We start from the raw sequence: 17709 nt of genomic DNA on the forward strand, positions 1-17709 counted from the left end.
CTATATAACAAACAAAATCAAATAAAAATAATATTCTGCATTAAATATTTATTACTTTCAGAAGGCAATCTTTCAAGGGCTAGGCTGATCCAATGATTTCAGTACAGTCCCTTTCTTATTGATGTTAAACAATTTTCTATTTTAAAAAGATACTATGGTCAATTTTCAACCAGCCAAGGCTTTCTCGTGCAATTTAGCCCAAACTGGAGCTTTCCCGTATATCCTTCTGTGGAGGGAGCAGATGGAATGCAAGCTGACGTGAACATTGTTTAAAGGTGAACATCAGAGAGTTAACTTAGCAGGGAACATCATTCAATACAGTCCAACTACCATAGCTGGGGTGGTCAAGACTTGATTTACACACTCTAAGGGAATGGTCCACGTAAGCCCAGCACTGGTTTTCATGCCATTCAATACAGGGACAACTGAGTGGCCAGTGACTTAAAAACACAATACTAACTATTCAGCTAATAATCACTGACATCACTGTATTAGTGATGCTTTTGTAATGATCCTTGAATTAGTCTATAGGATTTTGTTTGCTTTGATTTGCTTGTTTTGTATTATCCACGCCAAACAAATAAAAAATGACGCCGAGAAAGGTTATGAGAGACAGCCCAGGGGACATGGCAAGCACCTCTCCCCTGCGCTGTCCTCAGTCCTCCGACTACAAGCATCCCTGGCACCCGTGCTCACTCGCTGTAGCCAATTCACTCGGGTTTCTTCTGTGTAGGGCCATTTGTTACAACTCTGCATGATGCGTGAGTCAGGCGCACGGGCTGAGAGGTGGCCTCTCGTGGGTAAACCGGGATGGAAATCATAATTGGAGAATGCAAACTAAAGAAAGCGAGAGCTTAAGCAATTCACCGGCGACAAGAGCGCTCAGGGCAAGTCATGCAGCAGCGGCAGCCGGAGGGTTTACCTAGTTCGCTGTCCAGCTCCTCGGTGTGGACCCCTTCTTCTCCAAAGAGCAGCAGGAAGGAGGCAGAAAGAGAGAAGAGTCAGACACCAGCACCAAGAAGGAAACTCCCCTCAGAAAAACAGCAGCCAACACATTACTCGCTTTTGTCCTTACCTGCATTGTGGCCAATAAGCCGGAGACCTCAGTGTAAATCACAGAGCGGTAAGAGCTGATATTGGCAACATAATTATATGGCTCATTTCCTTGCATTGCAAAATAGGGTTTGATTGGTTGTAAAAGATGAAAATACCTTTGCGGTTTCAATGTTCTTAGGCGAAAAGTCACTTATTACAGACCTATTTCGAGCAAGCAAAGCTGTCAGGCCTTTCGATATTAGTCCTTTTAATCCTTCAATAATCCTCGAATCAGTGAGGCAGTTACACTCACAATTAAAGCATTACTTAACTTAAGTGATGCTGCTGCCTGAAAAATGGGAGGCGAGGTCAAATTGAGAATGCAGACTGTAGAGTGAGGTAGCCTTCAGTATCTTTAAAAGGGGTTAGAAAGATGAAGTATGTCATGATGATGTACATTAGGGAAGCAAAGCCTGCCCTGAAGGAGGCAGTTTACTTTCTATAAGTTTTCCCAGTCAAACTGCTCAGAAATATTAGAATGAAAATGTTCTCAATAATTTCAGTGAGCAAAACAAAGTGAAGATCCTTTCCATTCCTGACCCCGCCCTTGCTGTCAGTAAAACATTTTATTATCTGCGGAGAGAACACAGGACAGCATACAACAGATTTCACACATAAAGTCCCTTATGCACTTAGCTACTGAGCGGGTGGCCATCCCCTCCACAGTAAGCTCCACGAAACCAGGGACCGAGCCTGTTTTTGCTACTGCGATGGGCTCAGGGCCAGTGTAGTTTTGGTACATGACAGGGCCTAAGCATCTCTCAGGTTGACAAAATGAATGAATCGATTGCTGACGTATAACCAACATGGCCCTGAACACCTTACACACTTTTTATTTAAAGGCTATACAATTGCTCATAGTACGTTCTGACGCTGGCACTGTTTCTCAAAGAGGGAAGGTGATTTACATGAAACCTTTCACGAGAATGCTCATTTGGGTGTTACTTAATAATGTCTTTGGGGGCTTTCATTTATTTCTTCCATAATTATCTAGTGAGACCGACTCTGTGCCAGTCACTATGCTAGGTGACAGAGGTACCAAAAAGGCACAATTATCCCCTCCATCTGGAGGAGATAAGCCCAAAGCTCATGTAAATAAAAATGAAATGAAAAGTGTGATAAGCCCTCTAGAGTGAGACACATCATAAGTGACCTAATCACATCTGGGGCAAGTCATGGGAACGGTCTCTGAGCTATAACCTGAGGGATATGCAACATTTACCAAAGAGACTGAGTGAAAAATGACTAGAATTTAAGTTCTCCGAGAGCAGGGCCTTTTGTTTACTGTGTTCGTTGATCCATCCGAAGTTCCTAGAACCCAACTGACATATAGGAGGCACCCAATGAATAGATGTGGAATTTGAGGGTATTCTGAGCAGAGGGAACTGCACATTTAACCAGCAGCAGCGTATCTACAGAGCATGGAAAGAAATGCAGAAGCAATACTGTGACCAGCAATGTTGCTCTTCTTTGTGTTATGATATAACCAACAACGCAAGGCCGCTTTGTGTTAACTGGCAAGAGACAATGCAGGTGAGGGAACCTATTCTTGTCACGGTGGTATAATCGGGTTATATAGTTACACTGTTTGTGTACACAGGCACGTAGACATACACACAATTTCCACGAGAAAAAGAACATGGGAATTCTAGTGTTGAAGGGAAAGTTGCTAAACTAAGTGCGTTTGGTATGAACACATACTTGTTCCAAAGGCAATGGCATTAACGCCAATGAGAAGCAACCTAAGAATGAAAACGCTCTAGATTTGGTAACAAAACCGTTCAGTAATTCTACTCAATACTTTCACTGCATTAACACTTTTTCTCAGTAAAAACTGCTGGAGTTTTCTACAACCTATGAAGTTACGTTCACAGGCGTTTTCGTACATTCCCAGCGTAATGACAACGGATACTGACACGAAAGGCCCTGCGGTAACAGGAGTACCTAAAGTGCCTTCAGAATCATCGGCCTCAGATAAAGTTTAAATTTGGTGCCGTGAAGTTTTACGGTTGAATGTGTATTTTGCTGAGTTTGGAGAATTCGTCGCCTGTGCATTATTACATATCGAACCGAGCATCTGAACAATCAGGACCGTCCCTCATCCCTGAAACGTGTAAAATGCAGTGACCACAACTGGTCCCTTCCTTCTTCAGGAGTGGCCTCGGCCACCGAATGACACGAGCACCGCGGCCAGGCCCCCTGGCCAGAGGGTTTGCGTTCCCACTCGAAGGCAGCGCGGAAACCGAGCGCGCCCACGGTCACTTCCCGCAACCCGCAGCCATGAACAAGGGGAGCGGCCGTGCGGCGTTCCCACGGCATCGCGCTGACCCCCCAATTCTGCCTCGTAGGTAAATTCATACAGGTTCACTACCTGACAGTAAAATAATTACACTAATTCAATCACTGCACTGGCTCCACTGCCAGAATGAATAGTGAGTAGCGAAGCAAACCCTTTCCCTTTTAATTCGTCCGTGTCAAAAAGAAATTTTGGTAGAACCTGGGAAAGACTTCAGGGTAGTGGAAGGGAACGCGTTTCTTCTGTCATAATTTTTTTTCATTTTGGAAGAGTAATTAGAAATCCCACAGCCTTGATGTGAACTTTTTAAAACAGTAACTTTTACAGCCAGTTGATCCTGTTTTGGGATAACAAGGAGAGGGGGCTCGGGTAACACCTCGGCCTCTTCCTTGGAAAAAGAGACTTTCAGGTATTTAGGATACACTCTGAGTTACACAGAGATTCCCAAACAAGTCAAGCTCTGCTTTCCCGACCCCAATGCTGGGGAAATAACAGTCATGAAACATGGACAGTTTAAGAAAAGCTACTGACTTTCCCTCCTAAGAATTTCATAATATAGGATTAGGGTTCAGTAGGCAAGTCTCTATTCTTAGAGGCTTTCTAGAGTTTTTTCCCAGTTCCTGAAGGCAGAGGCTATGTCTTCATTTGAATAGTTCCTGACTGTGTCAAGTTCTGTTTCCAATGGAGATGTAACTACGGATCTGCCTTTACATGTAAACAAATCATTCTTTTAAACAATTCTACTGATTTCCCTTCTTCTATTGGAAACCTGAGTGCACTTACTCGACACTGGGTTCCCTTTTAAGAACTCCTTGGTGAAACTGGCTGACTTTGCTACAACTCCCTAAAATCTGCACAAACAACGAACCACTTAAGTCGAGACCTCCAAGCCCCTTACCATCATCTTCACACTCCTCCAGAGGCTTCTGCTGCTTGTTCAGGCACCGAGGGTCTAACCAAGACGTTGTTTTTGTGTTATGGCTGAAATTCAGAAACAAAAACAAGAAATGTGTTTAGAAAGGACGAACAAAGGGCTTAGTGACAGAAAAATTATACACTCCTGAGCATTTGTTCTTCAACCAAAGTTATATTTTGCAACAGCAAACCCAGACCAGAAGGGCCCTGGTTTGGAATTATGAAATGGCTTAGGGAAAATCTTCGGCAGGCTTTTTACTTAACGTAAGATAGAATCACTCCATTATTGAGAGCTGAAATGGTAATACCAGTTTTATTTTTGAAAAATGAGTTCCAAATGACACCTTGTCTATACTGTCCACCGTTGTCTAGACTTCTTTTAGTCTTCACATTTGCTGAGGCGCAAACCCCAATTTATTTTAAATTTACTGAAGAGCAAACACCCTTTATTTTAAATTTTCTATGACTTAAATCTTGAAAGCTGGAATTCACAAAGGAGGCTGCTCTTTCATTTATTCTATTACATAAAACTTCTCATGACAGCGGGAAACTGCCTCAATTCATGAGAGTGGCTCAAGGCAGCCAATACATATCATTAACTGCAGCGTCCCAAGTTGTGATCCAGATGCAGTGAAGGCAACCCAAGATTACCTAACAGAAATAAACCGGGGCCGAGAAAGGCCTTGGGGCAGGCACACATGCTGCTCAGCTGCCTTCTGGAGGGTGTAACCCTAGATGAAGTGTTTCAACAGACCCCGACTGAGACCCTGAACGTTTGCAAGTATGCAGAACATGTCCAAGAAGTGCCCTTCATCCTATTAGAAATGTCCCAAGGATGACCGGTAGAACTGACCCACAGAGATCAACACACGGGGCAGTCCTGCTCGAGCTCCCGGTCCACTCTCTGCAAGCTAAAGAGGAGGGGCAGAGGGCTGCAGGAACAGGAGTTCACGCCTCAAACCAGAAATGGAAATTAAAAATTAAAAAAAAATTTTTTGGAAATTTAGGCAGTAACCTAAACTTGTTTTGAAATATGAAGTTTAGGTTGTAAATATGTTTTTTAAAAATTGCCACAGTTGTTTGTCTTAGATTCAAACCTTATTATATGTTGGGAAATAATCATGCCTTCAGTGAAAAATGAAATGTGCAAATGCGTAGAACACACCATCTCAACTGGTCAATGCTGGGAGTGATTTTTAAATAAAACACTTAAAAATTTTTTTGAGATAACTGCAGATACACATGCAGTTAAAAAAAAACCCAAAACAACACGTAGAGACCCCACACTGCCTTTACCCAGATACCACCAATGGTATCATCTTGCAAAACCACAGTACGTCACATCCAGGACACTGATAGCCACACAGTCAAGATACGAAACATTTCCATCATCACAAGGAGCCCTCATGCACTTCTGGTTCTCTTCTAAATGCCGTAAAACCCACTTTAAAGCTGTGGCAACCAGTAATCTGTTCGCCATTCCATAATTTTGTCATTGAAAGAATGCTATGTAAATAGAACCACACATGACGTACGTAACCTTTGGGGACTGGCAGTTTCATGCAGCAAAATTCTCGCTGAGACTGCCGCACACACCAGTCCTCTTCGTTGTCCAGTGGTCTCCATGGCATGAACGGACCACAGCCTAACCACCGAAGGGCATCCGGGTTGTTTCCAGTTTTTGGCTATTTGGAATAAATCTACTTAAATATTCATGTACAGGTTTTCCTGCGAATGTACGTGTTCACTTCTCTGGCCAAAGGTGCAGCTGCTAGGTCATCCTGTAGCTGCAGGTTTAGTTTTTGAAGAAACTGCCAGCCTGTTCTCCACAATGCCATATGGTTTCCATACCCACTGGCAATGCACGGTGGTCTAGCTTCTCGGCACCTCTGCCATCACTTCGTGCTGTTGCTGTGTCTCATTTCAGCCATCCGAAAGGCACGTCATCTCTTCGCAGCTTTATCTGCATCTCCCTCAAGGCTGATGGTGCGAAGCTGTCCCCAGCGCTTACCTGCCACCTGTAATCCTCTTGGGTGAAATGTACGTTCGTGCATCTAGCTCGTTTTCTAACTGGGTTTTATATTTTACACTGCAGAGTTTTGAGAGTTCTTTATATAGTCTAAGTACCAGTCAATTTTCAGATCCTGGGTTTGCAGATATTCCCTGTGTATTGTTTGTCTCTTTAGCCTCTTACCAGGGTCTTTTTTTTAGCAAAAGGTTTTCATTTTGATGAAGCTGGGTTTATCACGTATTCCTTTTAGGGATCACTGTATGATATCAAACCTAAGAACTCTTTGCCAATTCCTAGGAAAAAACCTGTATACTTTGTTACAGTTTTTTCTTTCTAACTTTTATGGCTTTACATTTTACATTGAAATCTATGGTGATTTACTTTGAGTAAATTTTTTGTATGAAGTGTAAGGTGGAGGTTGAGGTTAATTTATTTGCTATAAATCTTCTAAAAGAAATATAGCAGAAAATGACTGCCTTATGACTTTGAGTTAAGCAAAGATTTCTTAGCTACTATACTAAAAGCACAAGGCACAACAGAAAAAATAAATCAATCAGATTTCATCAAAATTAAGAACTTCCAGCTCTTCATAAGACACAGTTAAGACAATAAAAAGAAAACCCTGGCTTAGAGAAAATGTTTGGAAATCATGAGTATGATAAGAGAATTGTATCCAGAATCCATGAAGAGCTCTTAAAACTTAACAAAAAGAAAATGGCAACCCAACTAAGAAAACATAAGCAAAGGACTTACCTATTTTTAATGCCTAAATATATTCTTGATATATTAGACCATAATTTAAAAATGCGCCATAATTTAGTTGTCTAGCTCTTTAAGGAAATTATTAACTGTTATGTTTCCTCAAGCTATTCAGGCTCAATGACTTAGGATGATATGCTAATTGCTTTTTTGTACAAAGCTTATTAAATTGTATAAAGAATAGCCTGTGATCAATCCTTTCAGGTTTAATCTACATCTGTAGCTGCTAGAGAAAGGGGAGGAAGGGGGATGAAGGACAGGGAGAGAGCCAGGCAGAAATAATGGTATACTTTACTCTATAAAATAGACTTCGCCATTCTCGGTATAGGCCATCTCCCAGTTTTCAGGTAGAGGACCTAGATTATCCTCTGCAGAAAGAGGTAGGTACTGAGGGAACTTCTGAGAAGGGTCCGTGATGGGAGCAGCGACGCGGCTACTGTTCCCCGGCGGTAGCGCCGCTTCCTGGACGGCGTGCTCTTCTTGGTCACCGGAGTCGGCTGCGCGGGGGGAGACAGAGAGACGACATCAGTCACACCCGCCTCAGAGCCCCCGTCCTTCCCGACCATTGACTATGTTCTGCTTTATTTAACGTTTTTAAATAGAAAACATCAAAATGATGGGCCAAATTTATTTTACCTAAACACAAAGAGGAGAGAAACATCCATAACGCATTGCTCACAATCTTGGAAATGCCAAAGAAGAAAGAAATCATCACTCAAAGCCTAAAGTTTCTTAAACTAAAAAGGTCATAAAAAGAAGAAGAAGAAAAAAAAAAGAAACAGCACGTCATTGAAACACGGATGACGCGCTGCACTGTCATGCCCGAGGTATCATCTGGTTTCACGACTCAGGACTTTTGAAGGCAAGAAAGAAGTCCATGCTGAACACAGACGGAGTGGCAGTCTTGTCCATTCTGCATAAATTATTTAAAGCATTTCTGGTTGACAGTGGCAAAGATCAAAGACTCACCAATCAAGGTGGAAAGTACATAAAAGTTTAGAACATAGAGACAGTTGTACCAGTGAGTCAGAGTTGAGCCTCTTTTTGCAAAAGTGAGGAGAATGTTCCTGTGAAAACCAAGACAGTTACCCCCAGGACAGTCTTATGTAGGTGGACAGATTTGACTTGGGTCTTAAAAGAAGCCTTTAAGTAAGTGAGTCTCCTTGTCTTCTTCTTATTAACTAGAAACATCAAGAGATAGTGTCAGCAAAGTATCCACAAAGGGCAGTGTTGACATTCTGGCTGAATTTTTATAGAGGCTGATGACATTAAATGTCAGTCTCTACGGGGTTTGAAATCATAAAATCAGGGATGGATGACTTTCTATCTCACATAGTGATTGTGCTGTAGACATTTCTGATTTACTGAACGCAGACTGAGGAATAATGAAAGGCTATAATCGGATCTTTCTCTGATCAGCAGGCAGCTCCAGCTCCCAATGACACTCAGGAGAACAAAGGTAACCCAAGGGTTAGATGGAGGATGTCTATGAAACCACCACCGCCACCAAAACCTCTCCACCACTAAGGAGGCTATTTGCCTGTGGTCGTGCCTTACTCTGCATCTGTTCCTTTTCTGGTACCACCACTCAGATCTCCCTTTAAAAATCATCCCCTTTATTCCAGATCCAGACGGGGACTGCCTCAAATTCACTCCTCGCTCAGGCAGTGGGCCCAAGGCACACTCCTGTCTCTCCTGCCTTTGTGACTGGATCAGCACATGATCCAAGGCAAACCAATGAACGTCAGGCATGGAAGTTTTGTTCTTTTCAAGCAAGAGGTGGCCCCTTGATGCTGAAGATATTAAGCTGATAGGTACGGGTGACCCTCCTGACACAGCTCGTCAAACCTGCCTGACACTTATCCCTACACAGAGGAAAACAGAGATGAAAGATACAGAAAGTCACCTAATACCTGGGACTCAAGCCTCTGACTTCAGCCTGAAATCGAGGCTGTCCCTGGCCTCTTCAACAACTCAATCCTCTAAGTTCCCTTTTCTGCTTAAGTTAATTTGAGTTGGTTTTAAAATTTACATCCAGGAGTGCAGGTTTGAAGGGAAAAAGAAATTAGGCCAAGAGAGAGGAAATATTTTGAAATTACTAATCAATAAAGAAAAAATTCAAAGCTTGGCAAGAATGAAAAGATTCACCCTAGTTCTCTAGGAGCCAACACATATTCATTTCTGGTATATCTAGGGAAGGTCCACTTTTCTCACTTAAATGTACATAAGAATCACCAGGAGAGATTGTTAACATGAAGACCTCACTATGCTATTATCGCTCTACGCTCCAAGTGGCTGGTGGATTGCTACTTAAAGTGGTTCAGAGTGCAAAATGCTCTGACACAGTTGGTTTGATACAAATATCACAGGCTGGGTAGCGTCAATTATTTGAAAGAATTTATATGAGATCGGGTATGACAGGTTATCAGCTGTCACAGTTGTAGTTTGGTAAGTGAGGGGCATTCATTCAACATATTCCTCACATACTGAGGCTGCCCCATCCATGTATAGATTGAGGCCAGTTCTCTGTGCATCCTATTGGCTTTCTGGGCATAAAGACAGGCACTCAAATTAAGACAATCAGGTGCCACATTTTTGTACAGAAACTAATGATCAGACTGACTTTAGCAAAGATGATCTGGGCCCAGAAGTTTTCCTTTGATGCCAGGATTTCAAGTGGAGATTCTGTGGGGACAGATTTTCTGAGGTGTGGCTTCTAGAGACAGAGATTTTATTGGCTAGAAATAGGAAAAGCATCAAGACTTAGAGTCAACTACCCCTACGTGCCTTCTACCAAGACATCTACTTAATAAACAAAGGACAGATAAAGGCACATGCTTCTTCAGGACCATCCAGCCACTTGGCAGAACTGTTTCACTGCACGTGACTCAAAGGTTTCTGTGCCCACATCTGTGTTTTGGGTTATATCATGACTCGCCATTCTTATTTGTTGAAAGATTTAGACATTAAAATATTAGCTTTTTTTTTTAATCCTCACTGGAGGATATTTTTTCCATTGCTTTTCAGAGAGAGTGGAAGGGAGAGAGAGAGAAACATCGATGTGAGAGAGACACATCCATTGGTTGCCTCTCACATGCACTCTGACCCAGGCAGGGGATTGAGCCTGCAACTGAGGTACATGCCCTTGGCCAGAATTGAATCCGGGACCCCTCAGTCTGCGGGCCAACACTCTAACCACTGAGCCAAACCGGCTGGGGCGAAATATTAGCTATTTTTAAAAGAAATATTGATTTTTTAAATAATCTGCTTTCATATCAATGAGAGCTACTAACCAGAAATGAGTATTTACTTCTAAGTGAATGAAATCACCTATTTTCAATAAGGTATACGTAAAAAGTGGCACATTTCTCCTAGCTATTGCAACTATAAGTTAGCACTGGCCTAACCCATTCTAATTGAGAAAAATGCAGATTTTCATGGAATCAAATTTTTACAGCTAGATGGGGAAACAGACATGATTTAATCCTAGCTAGTTATTTTACAAATGTGAGAAGTAGATAATATGTTGACAATGAGGAGGAAACCAGCTATTGCAACTATAAGTTAGCACTGGCCTAACCCATTCTAATTGAGAAAAATGCAGATTTTCATGGAATCAAATTTTTACAGCTAGATGGGGAAACAGACATGATTTAATCCTAGCTAGTTATTTTACAAATGTGAGAAGTAGATAATATGTTGACAATGAGGTGGAAACCAGGTTTCCTCCTACGTTTTCCAATGCTTCTTGCAGAGGGCTTGGGCTACTGTTATGACAATAAAGTCATCAAAAAATGTTTTTAATTGCCATGTTGAAGAATTTCGTGTTTTTTAGCTTTAAAGACTGAGCAAACCTCAGAGAGGCCCATACAGGCTGCAGGAAGCATTCGAATCACACAAACTTTCCCCTAGATGTTATTCTATTAGACTTGGCAGCATAAGGAGGAAATACAGAGTTTAAGTAATTGCCCCTTTATTGGGGTCAAGTCTAACTAAGTAATAATGGCTGAATGTGATGAAGTCAGAAGGGGTCTCTATGCGAGAGGAGGATTCATATGCTGCAAATGGATAACTCCTTGAGAACTACAACCCTAAAATACTAAAGAAAATATTTAAGTATAGAAAAAATACAGGAAACAAGATATTCTTCAAATTCACAACATTATAGACTGTAGTAACTCAACTACCATGCAATTACATTTTGAGTTACTATATAAGGTCAAACCCCCCATATAGTGAAAAATATTTTTGGACAGAACCAATCCAGGGAACATCCATCACAGCTTCTGTGAATGGTGCCACCTGGAAATGTGCAAGACCCAACTTGTAGAGCCTTACCCAGAGGCAGTCCTTGCAGATCCCTTCATAAAACACAGCACACCTAAGCGTGGGGGTAGACAGCCCTGAATACATATAAATAGGTAATGCAATGAGTAAGATATGCCATGCAGTATGGAATGCATGTGCAAGATACAAACAGAGTATTTGTTATTTTTCATCTTACAGGGCATACAGTAAAATTTCCCTACATTAGTAGGATATATTTCCACTCTCTCTACTTAGAAAGGTCTGACATAAATAATGCTTGCCTTCCTCGTGGCATCAATTGTTATTAAACTGTTAAACAAATTTTCATATTTCTCTATATAAGCAATCAGCTATAATTATGGGGCAGTGCCAAGTCAGGAAATTAATAAACAAAATACAAATACCCTCATATGTTATATATAATTATATATATAAAAAACATTTTATATATATAATTTTGAAGAGATAGAAACAATGCTGATTATTCCCCACTCCCTGATACAGACATGTCCCTCCAGCCCCTTTAGGGTATTTGGGTGAAGTTAAAAGTCTTGCGAAGCAGCATGATAAACGGGAAAAGACCAGCTCTCCCAAGCACTGTGTGGTCAGAGTTGGAATCCTGGTGACCCTTCCTAATTCCTCTGGAGAACAGAAACCTTCTCATAATTCTTTGCAAAAAGCCTCCCAGGCCCCCTTTCTCCACGCCCCCTGACGGGGAGAGCCTGGGGTCTTTACCTGTGAAGCTACTGTTCATTTCAGGAACATCCTCCCCCTCCTCATGCTCTGCAAGGACTATGCCAGCATTTTGCATGTCATTGTAGGACTTCGTGCGCTTTGGGGTCGACTGCTTGGAGCCGGACTGCAGGCTTTGCAAGGCATCCGTCGTGATCACTTTCCCACTGACTGGCTGGCTCGGAGGTTTGGGTGTCCCATAATAGTTTCCTAGGAGATGGAGAGACACATTTGCATGTTTCAAAAAGAATACTTTATTTTTTCAAGACTTCACGTCCAAATGTCTCCGCACATTTAAAATATATGTATTTAAACTGAAACAACAAACAAACAAACAAAACAAACAAACAGTATTTTGTTTCTGAAATGGGTTGGAAAAGATGTCATTGGTACCCAGCTAGACATGATGATTTCAGAAGCTAGAAGGAAAGCTGCATTGTTTTGGTGCAAAGAACTTACTAGGACTCAAAACAAAGGCGGCTGTGCTGAATAGCAACACTTCACCCTCATTACATTTGAATTTCAATTGGTCACTTTTTACATATATGCACTGGCAGAATGCTGACTCTGACTGAGAGTGAACCTCGCAGAAAATAAAAAATTCATTACTGCCTGCACCCTCACAGTCTACCAAGTGGAGGTCACCTTCCCTTAATAAGGGGACTCCTCAAGAGGGCACCAGGGCATATTTAAAAAGAAGGACAGTGAACACCACGTGGCGCCTCTTTAACTGAATGGCAGGCTTGGCGCTCGGGGTCATTCTAGGTGGGACCAACCTTGCCAAGTTCTAACAGGAACTGTGCCAACCGTGGCAACCTTTACAAGTCCTTCTTTTAGTAATTGTCCATCTTTTTCCAGTCACTTTCCCCCAAAGTTTGGTTAAGATCTGACCTGAATGTGCTTCTGGGTGGTACATAATGGATTTTTGCATTTTAATAAGTGTGTATATTTTTAATATGCACTTGAAAAAAACCTAGCTAGTAAACTGTGGAAGTAATATAAAGCTTACTTTTAAAATCATGGACATGGACAAAAGTGTGGTGATTGCGGGGGGAGGTGGAAGGGGACATAGAGGGGATAAATGGTGATGGAAAAATAAAGTAAAATAAAACAACAAGTAACAAATTAATAAAAACAATACTTTAAAACTTGACTTTTTAAAACTTGAAAGTTTAAAAAGGCAAGTATATAGAATAAGAAACTAATCAACTAAACTAAGTGTAGCAATGGTCGTGAGGAGTTTCCTTTTGAAAATTTAAGTTAGAAAGTAAGCTTTTCAAACCAAAACTGTAAATAATAGGCATTATGTTCAGATATTGACAAAATCATGAAGGTGATTCATAAATAGCCAAAGTTTGAAAAATATAGCTTATAATCAACATTTCGTGAGTAGACAATAAACACATCAACATTAGGAAGGCGAGATCCAGTCCCCAGCCTTTGGGGAGGCCCGGAGGCTGGTTACCCCCCCCCCCCCCCCCCCCATCTCCCGTGTGCTTAGCGCTAAGCAGAGCCTGGAAATCACAAGGACTCCTGCACACTCTGTTTCTGTTCAAGGATCTCATCCCATTGTCTAGCCTCAGTTCATAATTACACAGAATAAAAATTTAAAACACATACATTTTATTACACAAGCACAGAGGATAAGGGAACAGGAATGTCTGCAGGAGACACAAGTGAGGAACAGTTTGCTTCCATTAAGCTTCGTCTCTATAATTAAAACATTTTCAATGAATATTATTTCTTTAAAATATTTTTAAAATCGCCAAATTTATGAATATACACACGCGCGCTCTTTGAGAGGGTGCAATACACACCAGCGGGGTCCTCTGAACGCTCAACCTGAGAAGTGCGCCGGCCACAGGCCCCACGCGAGGCTCCGCAGGACACGGGGCAGCGGCCTCGTAAGCACAGTCCGTGGCCTGCACTCAGCACTGTCGCTCCTTCAGGGAAGGGGACAGATGTATCAGTCCCTCCACCAAGTTCTTTCAGGTTTCCAACTTAAAGCTTCTGAGACAGAGCAGAGCCAGCCTGAAGACAGGCCGCATGAGTGCGTGTCGGGGCTCACAGGGCCGCGAGGAAGGGGCACCCGTGAGCCGAGGCCCAGCCGCGACGGGGCAGGCTGTCCCGTGCCTTCCGGGGCTCAAATGCGGCCACAGTGTGACTTCCATTGACCGAAGACTATTAGTAAGCTTTAGGGAAGTTAAGCAGCTATTTTTTTTTTTTTTTAAATCATCCACCCACCCATCCATCCACCATCCACCCATCCATACACCATCCAAATGTCTTCCTTCCGTTATCCTACCTAGCCCTTCCATCCATCCACCCATCCATCCACCATCCAAAAAATAGAGACGAAGCTTTATTGAATTTAATTCTAATTCCTTCCAATCACATCAAAACATCATGGCTATTTCTGATTTACAGGTTAAACTAGGGGAACGTCTACAAATAAGAGTCTTCCACTGAAAATGTGGAGTATAATTTTACAATCATATCACTTTTTCAGTGCCATGAAAATGAAGTAATACTCATAAAACTATCGTCACTTAAGAATTAATTACAACTTAGAAATCCTCAGTTTATGACAGAAACAAATGTTTAGAAAATAAAAGTTATACCTAAATTTGACAAATGTAAGTGGATTTTACTCAGTTTTCAAGTTCAGGGTCTTTCTTAAGCTAATAAATGATTGGCAGATTTCTAAAGACAACAAAAACACCCCCCAAAAATCCACTTGTTCCTAGTTGCTTCCTGTTTCTGGAAATTAGTTTACAATTGATTGGAGACAGATAAGGTGCGGATCATGAGGTCGAAGCACGTGAAACTGCTGTTATAGAAGACAAACTGTCAAGTATCAGCAATTTCATTTGGGTTCATCTAATGCATGGGCATTAGCAGTGCTCAGCAGGCTACTATGGTAAAGAACTTGAAGGAGACAGCCCGTGGTTCGAACCCCAGCTTCACGACCCTGAGCAAGTTATTTTACTATTCTGTAAAAAATCAGCTTCTCTTCTGTAAAACCGGGATTCTAAGGGTACCTAGTTTCTACCTGGAATGCCTGCTATGGGGTATGATGAGAGGGTCCATTCAAAGCCTTTTGCCCATGCTAAAGCCACTGGAGTGAGGCTTGGTAACACTCATTAATGTCCATAGTGCACGTTTCTATCTCTAAAATGCGGCTGGTTACACCCTGTTGGGAGGGTGAGACAATGTGAGAGCTGGTTACCTGGTAACTGAGTATTATTCCTGGATATAAAGGAGTAAGCGTCCGAACCTGCCAATGACCAAATAACCCTGGGCAAGTTTTTCATACCCAGTCTAGTACACTCTCTGTGAAATGGGCGAGTTCTCTCTGGAAGAGCACCAGCCCAGCAACCTCGCAGATTCTCCTGAAGGCTGGCTGATGTAACTTCCCGGGAGGTGCCCTGGAAACTAGACGGAGCGGTAAGGGAAGGCGGTGGCATTACTCAAACGCTCCAGCATCCCTCGCAGTCCACAGGGCTGCGACCTGTATAGAAGAGCTTCTACCTAGTGGTTTTCTCACTGCAGAGGGTTAGACTTTCCTTTGTGGGTCTGTCTTTCCCCCCCACATATTTTATAAAACAATTTGAATTAGTGACCAACACTTAAAAACTGAATGCTTCAGATTATGCACTCCCCCTGTTGGCCACAGTTGCCAGGACTCTCCAAGGGCCTCAGCCCACTCTATTCACTCTCCCTCTACCTGCCTAGCCCCCTCCCTCCCCACTGGTTCACATCTCCTCCCTTCCAGTCAACTCTCCACCCTGCCAGTAGTTGGCACTCTGTTCATAAATAGCCAGGCGAGGCGGAGCCAAGGCAGAAAAACAGACCTCACAGAGTATGCACAAGAGACCGCCTGGGAAGAATATATGGGTCACTTAATGGTATTAAATAAAAATCATGTGAAGAATTATAAATGATTAAAAAATTAATTTGGGTCATCACTTGGCAGGCTGCACATTTCTAGGAGACGGGAGCTTGTCTCCCCTCCGCCCCCACCTTCGCCAACATACACTTCCGAGGTGGCCGGGCTCCCTCCCAAGTGGGAGTGTGTGTGTCTCTGTGGCTATTTTCAGAACTGGCTCTCCAATAAAACTCCACAGGGATGGCAGCTGGAGGGGGGCAGGCAGGGCCCCTGGAAGAAGCAGTCACTGCTGGCCGTAATTAACGGGCACAAGTTTTAGCCACCACCAAGCCAAAGAAAACATTTTCTGACATGCATTTAAAAATTAATGGGAACTGCGAATACTTTTTAGAGCTTGATAAAATATTTAAGGAGAACTGTATCCTGGGTCTTAAGCAAAAATGAATCAAATCTATACTGCCTCTTTGTACAAATTTGGTATTCACTCATTTATTTCCTTTATAGAGACGCTTTTAAAGCCAGGCACTATCCTTGGCACTAGAAATAAGTGTAAAGATGGGACTAAAACACTATCTTCACAATTTCTCTGCATGCTATACATCAGTTTTCTTAAGCTTTGTGCAAACGATCAAGTTGCACATTAAATGCAGAGTCTGACTCAGTAGGTCGGGGTGGGGCCTGAGATTCTGCATTTGTAGCAGGTACTCAGGCGATACTCATGGGGCTCCGCCACGCTCCACCCTTTGCATACAAGGCAAACAGGACAGAGAAAATCACTCCTCTTTTGTAGGTTAAGGACACTGAGACCAAAGCAGTATAACTGCTTTACCTGGCTAGTCCAGGTAAACAGCTCATGGCCCTTTGTCCCCCAGTCCCGTGCTTCTTTAATAATTTTGAATGGGGTGGGGAAGGGAGAGAGATTTGTCTCTCTTCTTCCTACAGAACAAGCTTTTGAAAAGAAGTAGAACAGGATGGCAGTGACCAGCGGCTGGGAATCTATAGCCTAGATTTTTCAATGGGACAGTGTCAGCCCAAAGGGGGCAAAATATGTCCTTTTTTGGGGGGTTAAAAATTATGCTTTTGATGTGTAAAGCATGGATACACATACAGAACAGAGAGACACAGACATCTGACATATCTGCTTTGGCTGCACATGCCCGACCCCGCTGGCTCTGCAGACACCAGTCACGGTCGCTCTCCGCTGCTCTTTCTGCCCTAACCAGTGGGGTTTTCCTTCAGCCCCCACATCAAGCTGTGCCCACCTCATCTCACGGTTCTTGCACCTGCTCCTCTCTCTGGTTAACACCCTTCCCTCTGCTTCGTGTCACTGTCATCCACTCATCCTTGGGGATAGTATCTGACCCCACACACTGGATCAAAGCTGCCCTTACAGGTTCTTATACGTTCTCAGGGAACCATGTACCTCTCCTTCCCGATGACCTTTGCTGTATTTATCAACTGCTTAATTAATCAATACCTGTCCTTACCTCTAGACTACGAAGCCCTTGCAGGCAGGGGCCACATCTGTTCTTATGCGCCAACGCATCCCCACACCTGCCACAGTGCAGGGCACACACTGTCACTCAGTTCTTTCCAGCTTGAGCCACTGAGCACGTGGAGACAGCGCCCGTGGACGGCAGCATGGATCGCTGTGCTGTGGATCTGGTTTGTAACAGCAGGACGCAGGCCAGTTTCTTCCCGGTC

At 42.8% G+C, this 17709-nt stretch overlaps 1 protein-coding gene across 5 annotated transcripts in view; it reads right to left on the reverse strand.

Moving 5' to 3' along the window:
• Positions 1-17709, reverse strand: part of MAGI1 (membrane associated guanylate kinase, WW and PDZ domain containing 1) — a 512183-nt gene that overhangs the window by 78465 nt on the left and 416009 nt on the right. For 4 of the 5 annotated variants that reach the window (XM_087825096.1, XM_087825095.1, XM_087825098.1 and 1 more), the window contains exons 4-7: positions 12120-12326; positions 7372-7573; positions 4290-4372; positions 923-958 (exon numbers count right to left, since the gene is read on the reverse strand). In XM_087825096.1, the coding sequence (XP_087681222.1) occupies positions 923-958; positions 4290-4372; positions 7372-7573; positions 12120-12326 (528 nt within the window). Of the gene's footprint in view, positions 1-922; positions 962-4289; positions 4373-7371; positions 7574-12119; positions 12327-17709 lie in introns of all 5 variants that reach the window. The other variant, XM_087825094.1, reaches the window with a different exon arrangement.

The sequence above is a fragment of the Miniopterus natalensis genome, chromosome 15 (assembly GCF_054644295.1).
Source record: "Miniopterus natalensis isolate mMinNat1 chromosome 15, mMinNat1.hap1, whole genome shotgun sequence".
NCBI lineage: Eukaryota > Metazoa > Chordata > Mammalia > Chiroptera > Miniopteridae > Miniopterus > Miniopterus natalensis.